General features: G+C 39.6%; 1 protein-coding gene across 1 annotated transcript in view; it reads right to left on the reverse strand.

Annotated features, from left to right (window-relative positions):
- Positions 1-2829, reverse strand: part of stx12 (syntaxin 12) — a gene marked incomplete at its 5' end in the record, with an annotated part of 11002 nt that extends 8173 nt beyond the window's left edge. Inside the window, 2 exon segments of the mRNA XM_014004852.1 lie at positions 2453-2552; positions 2760-2829. Of these exon segments, the coding sequence (XP_013860306.1) occupies positions 2453-2552; positions 2760-2829 (170 nt within the window).
- Between the last annotated feature and the right edge of the window lie 3802 nt (positions 2830-6631).

Here is a 6631-nt window from a genome sequence, read left to right on the forward strand (position 1 = left end):
ACGAAGAATTGAGGCAGTTCTGAAGGCAAAAGGGGGTCCAACCCGTTACTAGCGTGGTGTACCTAATAAAGTGGCCGGTGAGTGTACAAACTGAGTAACTGGGTTGATTTAGTTATATGGTGCACATGAACTAATTTTATTTCCTTTGTGAGCTGAACTTTGAAGTTGTATTAATGTAGCTGCTACAAACTATTATTAAACACTTTGAAAACTGTGATATTCTGGGTAAATAAACAGCACAGTGAGGATAGTAACTCTATCCAGCACCGTCACATGATCAGTAGCTGAGCACATGAGTAACATGAGGGATTTGGCTGCATCACAAAGCAGAAAAAAAAAACCGAAAACAGTGAAACACTTACTGTTCTGTGTGATCCTTTGGATGTTGGAGGTGCATGTCTGGATGAGAGAGCTGAAGTCCCTCGGGACAGGGCGGAACTCTGCTTTGCCATAAGACATGTTTGAGATAGTCTGCTGCTTCCTGGCAAGTTCAGCTGTAACTATACAAACAAAACAAACAAAAAACATCGATTAAACTACACAAATAAACAAACCTAGCTGTGTCAACAATCGTATCTGCTACTGATAATCAGTGCTACTCTGATACAGATAAAAAGTTTATGTAAGACTGGTTGTAATCTGAGGTATAGTTACGTTTAAGCTCCGGGAGGCTTGATTTATTGGTTCTATATAAACAGCTATTAAGATTAACACATTTCTTCTGAAGTCTAAACACTAGTTTTGTAAACACATAATGTTAAAGATTGTTCCTTGGTCAAACTTTGACGAATGACTAATAAAACTATCATGGCAGTAAAAAATAAATAGATATACAACATTAGGAGCCTTAATAATAGGCCATTTAGCTCGGCTGGTTTTCAGCACACAAATTTATATGACACTGACTAAGCACAGCTAATGCTCCGTTTTTAGCTACACCGCTAATGCTAACATCAACACTCGTCTTTTCAAAGGCTGGCTATACATTAAACACATGAAGGACGCGTATCAAAAATAATACTTAAACACAACATAAATAAATAGTTTACTTGCTTGTAATACTTGCTTATCTTTTAATCTGTAGACATGAACACATAGGGGTAGACAAGTTTCGTCCAGCAGTCGGGGTGGATGCTACATTGTGTTAGCTAAGACTACAGTGCTGCTCAACCTAACAACCAATCCACTAACGCGGCCCAAACATAACAACCAATCAGAATAAATGTCCCGCCCATTCTTATTACATCCACCATTAATATTTGGCAAACACACCCTGGTCGGTGACATTTGAGGAAACGTCACTGACAGGGTCAGTTCCTTTTCAACCAGCCGGACAATGAGACGGGTGGACATGATGACGAGCGGGTAAAGAAGAGCAACAAAGCAGCGGCGGAAATGTTGCCCTCTGTCGATTCAGTTCATTGATTAATTACCCCCCCCCCCCTGTTTACGGTTTTGTTTTTATTGTTTTTTCTTATTTGAAACAGTAATGTATTTGTTTCAGTAAATATGCAGAACTAATTGTAATAGTTTAGAGGTATGACTGTTTTTATCTTGCTGTTTTGTTGAGACTGTGGATTGTTGATCTTAATAAATTTGTAAAAAAAAAAAAGAGATTTCAACAAGTATCGTCTTAAAACAAGATTGAGCTATTATTTTGAATTTAATTTTGTTTAGATTATCTCATTGAGACTAATTTACAAGCGAGACCTGTAAACTGTTAAATTAATATAAATAATAATATTAATGTAAAGAATGACTACAAAAATAATAGTATTGTGTGTGTGTGTGTGTGTGTGTGTGTGTGTGTGNAAGTCAAAACATTTGTCCTTTTCTTCACAGAAGATTATCTGCCTACATCCCAACATTTCCCAGCATCCTCCTCTGTCATACCAGCCCTCCTCATATCCTCCTTCATTCCATCCATGAACCTTCTCTGTGGTTCTCACACTCATCTCATCCTCTGCCTCCTCTCTTCTTCACCTCTCTCGTGCCTGTTTGCTTTGGATTGTTGATAGGTTCCTGAACTCATCAAATACCTCCACTCCTCCACCCGTCTCCCTCTCAGTCACACACGTGAATTGTGTCGTACTTATTGACTTTCATTTCATATCATCACCTCTCCAGGCTCCCTTCCACCCTGCAAAAACTAACTTGCTTTTGAGATCAGTGACTAAACATTTATCATCTCCTCCCTTTTTTTAAATGTGTTACTGTGTCAAAAACAAAGAGGTGTTTTATTAACCACTAATGCAACATTGCTACTTCTTTGTTTCTTAACTCTGATGTATACGATGATGTATGAATATTTTCAAAGCAACTTTTATTGAAATGTAAAAGTGCAAAATTTAACTTTTCAAAACATGCTGCTGTCTTTCAGTGCTGATATAGACTATAAAAACAGGTTTAAGGTGCTACACAGGTGTTTTTAGTAATAAACTCTGACACTTACCTGCTCTGAGGGGGATGAAGGCAAAGGGATTGAGCCCAGCTCCTTCAGGTGCTTGTTGGTTTCTTTTGCAAGTTGATTAGTATAGTGCTGTATCTGCTGCCTGAAAGTACCAAATAGAGAAACAAGAACACAAATTAGAAAAATCCACATGCAAAAGACATAATGTTTACAAAACATCTTTATTCAGTTTAACAATAACATTTGAGTAAATTAGCCCTGGCTTTCCTGCAACTGTCGAACTAAGATAACTAGTCAACAGCAGCTCTGTCTGTCTGTGTCGGCTGGAAGAATGAACGATTCAACATACAGACGATCTTGAAGTTCACTGGTGTCCTGGCTGGTTCCCAGCTGGCTAACCATGGTCTTGATCTGAGCAGCTGTCAAGAGAATGAAATAACTTTCAACAGAGTTGTCACAGCACACCGCGCTAACAAACACAAACAGCAACAAAATTCAGGCCACAGTGAGTGGATCGAAGTGTCGTTGTGTGGCGTACCTATGAGCAGTCTGTAGCTGCGTTTCCTTTGACCATGAAAATGTGCAAATTGGAATGTTGAAAATAAATTTGCTCAATTATATAANGTGTGTGTGTGTGTGTGTGTGTGTGTGTGTGTGTGTGTGTGTGTGGCCTTGTTCTTGCTACTTGGTGGGGACAATTTCTCATGAAAATGCAGCCTTGTGGGGATCAGATGCTCCTTGTGGGGACCAAAGCCCAGCCCCCACAACTTCGGAGGCTGGTTTTGGGTGGGGGGTTGGGTTTAGGACCAAGGTGTGAATTGAGTTTAGGTTAGTTTTAGGGTCAGTTTGGTATAGTGAGGTAAGTCTTAGGGTAAATGGTCAGGGTTTGGACATTAAATTAAAAAAAATGAATGGAAGTCAATGGAAAATCCCCACAAGAATATAGAGACATAGTATCTGTGTGTGTGCCCTTGTTTTTGTTACTTGGTGGGGACGACTTTTCCAGATAATGCAGCCTCGTGGGGACCGGATGCTCCTTGTGGGGACCAAAGCCCAGTCCCCACAACTTCGGAGGCTGATTTTGGGTGGTGGGATTAGGTTTAGGACCAGGGTTTGAATGAGTTTAGGTTAGTTTTAGGGTCAGGTAGGTACCTGTGAGGAATCTCTTAAGCCCCAAGGGGTTTTCTTGAAGCTTTTTCTCAAAATGCCGTGCCGAAATGTAACTGAGTGAGCATTTACAAACTCTACTTAAATAATCTTAGTATCCAAATAAAGCTAACACTTGTGAGATTTCATCAGAAGTGTAAGTATAAAAACAGCTGATGTGGTTTTAGAGATATTGGGGATGGAACATAATTTTTTTCCACTCTCACCTGATTTTTTTTGACAATATATAACCTATTTAAAACCATAATGAAGAAGGCTAAAAACTCTTGAAAACCATTAATCCACTTGTGGACATTACCTGTGCAAAGATTCATGCTGCTAAAATTAACTGGAAGTTACAGAGGTTATAGTAAAGAAATAATTTTGCATCTTATCATTCTGCACAGGACAGACCATGATGGTAACATTAATAAATGTTAAGAAACGTTAAGTTTTTACATCCAAAAGTTATTTATTTTTTCTTACGTGCCTTCAAAGATTTGTTATTGAATTTTTTTCTTCATTTTTTTATTTTTTTTTGCTGATTAAATTGTGTGTAGGTATAATAACTTTCAGTATTTGTGCAAATTTTAACATTTTTTGTGTAATGTCTTTTAAAATCTGCAATATCTTAGTGCTTCCCTCTATGAGATGAACAGGGGCTACTGTAGTTGAATTTTCCTATTGGTTAAAATGGTGCATGCTTGCATTGCAGCTCCTGTGCTTTTATATCCATGTTAGGGTTGCTCTAAAGTCCTGAAACATTCCAGCACTTTCAGGACCTTGGACAGTTCCTTCAGCACTTCACACTGTTCAAGATTCTGAAACATTCTTGCACTTTCAGGACCTTGGACAGTTCCTTCAGCCTTCACACTGTCCAAGATTCTGAAAAATTCAGGCCCTTTCATGGCCTTGGACAGTTCCGTCATCCCTTCACAATGTCTAAAGTCCTGAAACAATTAAGCACTTTCAGGACCTTGGACAGTTCCTTCAGCCCTTCACACTGCCCAAGGTCCTGAAACATTTCAGCACTTTCAGGACCTTGGACAGTTCCTTCAGCCCTTCACACTGCCCAAGGTCCTGAAACATTTCAGCACTTTCAGGACCTTGGACAGTTCCTTCAGCCGGTCATACTGTCTAAGGTCCTGAAGCATTCCAGTGCTTTCAGGACCACGGAAAGTTCCTTCAGCACACTGTTTAAAGTCTTGAAACATTTCAGCACTTTCAGGACCTTGAACAGTTCCTTCAGCCCTTCACACTGTCCAAGGTCCTGAAACATTTCAGTACTTTCAGGACCGTGGACAGTTCCTTCAGCCCATCATACTGTCTAAAGTCCTGAAGCATGCCATTGCTTCCAGGACCTTGGAAAGTTCCATCAGCACACTGTCTAAAGCAGTAATTCCCAACCAGGGGTACGTGAGCATATTAGAGGGGGTACATGGAAAAAATTACCAGGTGTGAAAAAAATAGGACTGAGATATGTAGGGCCCTAAGATTTCCGCAATGCAGAAACTGCAGTCGGAACCACAGAGTTAACACAGAATGAGTTTCTGGCATATTTTGGACAATACAATGTATTTTGGACATTCCTGTTTTCTGCATCTGCCATTACCTGGTTTATTTATTTAATTACTTATTCACTTTTTATTTATGTTTAATTTGAGTTGAAAAAAATAAAATGCTTGAGAATTAAACATTCTAGGGNGAAAAAAATAAAATGCTTGAGAATTAAACATTCTAGGGTGTTAAATAAATAATTTTCATTTAATAATCAGTTGTAGTACATTATAGTTTTGGAGAATCATCGTTACGTTTGACTGAAGGGGTACTAGTGGTATGACAAAATGGCTCAGGGGTACACAAGTCTAAAAAGGTTGGGAACAGACTTTAAAGCAGCAAGAAATTCAACCTGCTTGTACCAAAACAATTAAGTTTATCTTTCGGATCCCTGCAGCTGCTGTCCTTGGGCGGTCAGCAGTGATAAAAATTTCCCTGGATGACACGTGAACAAAGGCTCGATTCACCCATTACCTCTCCCATGTCATCCATGGGTGGACCAGTCCGAAGACCGCGGTGGTGACAGAGAACTAAACTCTGGTGAACTGAACTTGGGTTGATAAGAACTGGTTTTGGACTCTGGGGTTCTTTGATTGGTTCCAGCATGGAGTATTAGCCTGAAACGTCACCAGCTCCACTGCATCCCACCCTGTACCATGTGTTTGATCCCCAGCCCCCTCCCCTCCTCAACTGTTTGCTCTTGTGAGTTGCTTTTTGTGCATATGATTCTGTGTTTATCAGAGCAACTTTTTAAACTCATTTATCCCATTGTGTGTTTTACTTTCCAAGCTGTAAAAAGTAGCGCAACCGTGTTGCGCAAGACCTGGCCATCCGTTCTACAATGTTAGTTATGAGTGCCTTTCTTCGAAGGGGTGTTCTTAACTGCAATTTCGTTCTGCATTGCATCTTTATGTTGTGTGTGAAAGACAATAAAGCTGATTCAGTTCAAATCAATCAGACAGTGCAGTGGACTCATGTACACCACAAGTAAAAACTCAACGCTTTGCATCTTCATGTTAAACAGTACAAAGTGATAAAACTGCTGCAGTGTTAGGTGGCACACTTACTGTTTTTCTATTTTTCACTGATTTCTGTCTGTCAGGACCATTGTACTTGTAATGGGAAACATAAGAAGGATAAATGTGCTGATGTGTTCTGTCTCTGCAGGGCTGCCTTTGGCCACATAAGGTGTTTTTCCACTGTTAAGTGTGGCTCCACTCAGTTCTGGGTAGGTGATTTAACAACTTGTGTCCCCACTCTGTGGGCAGCATCATCAGTGAAAAGTAGGCATTAATGACCAGTGGTGGGCACAGTCCCCTTAAAGCACTAAAGCACTAATAGGGGAACAAATCTCCTGATTAGTGATTTAGGGCTTTTGCTAATTTTAAAATTACTGGATTAGCACTTGTTAAATTTATGGGCTAAATTTAGAAGCACTAATTGAGATCTATAAATGTTATTGATCAACGTTAATGTTAACAGCTGAGGGTGAGAGCTGTCACACATTTTGCTCATATG

The sequence above is a fragment of the Austrofundulus limnaeus genome, unplaced genomic scaffold, assembly GCF_001266775.1.
Source record: "Austrofundulus limnaeus strain Quisiro unplaced genomic scaffold, Austrofundulus_limnaeus-1.0 Scaffold27, whole genome shotgun sequence".
In the NCBI taxonomy this organism is placed as follows: Eukaryota; Metazoa; Chordata; class Actinopteri; order Cyprinodontiformes; family Rivulidae; genus Austrofundulus; species Austrofundulus limnaeus.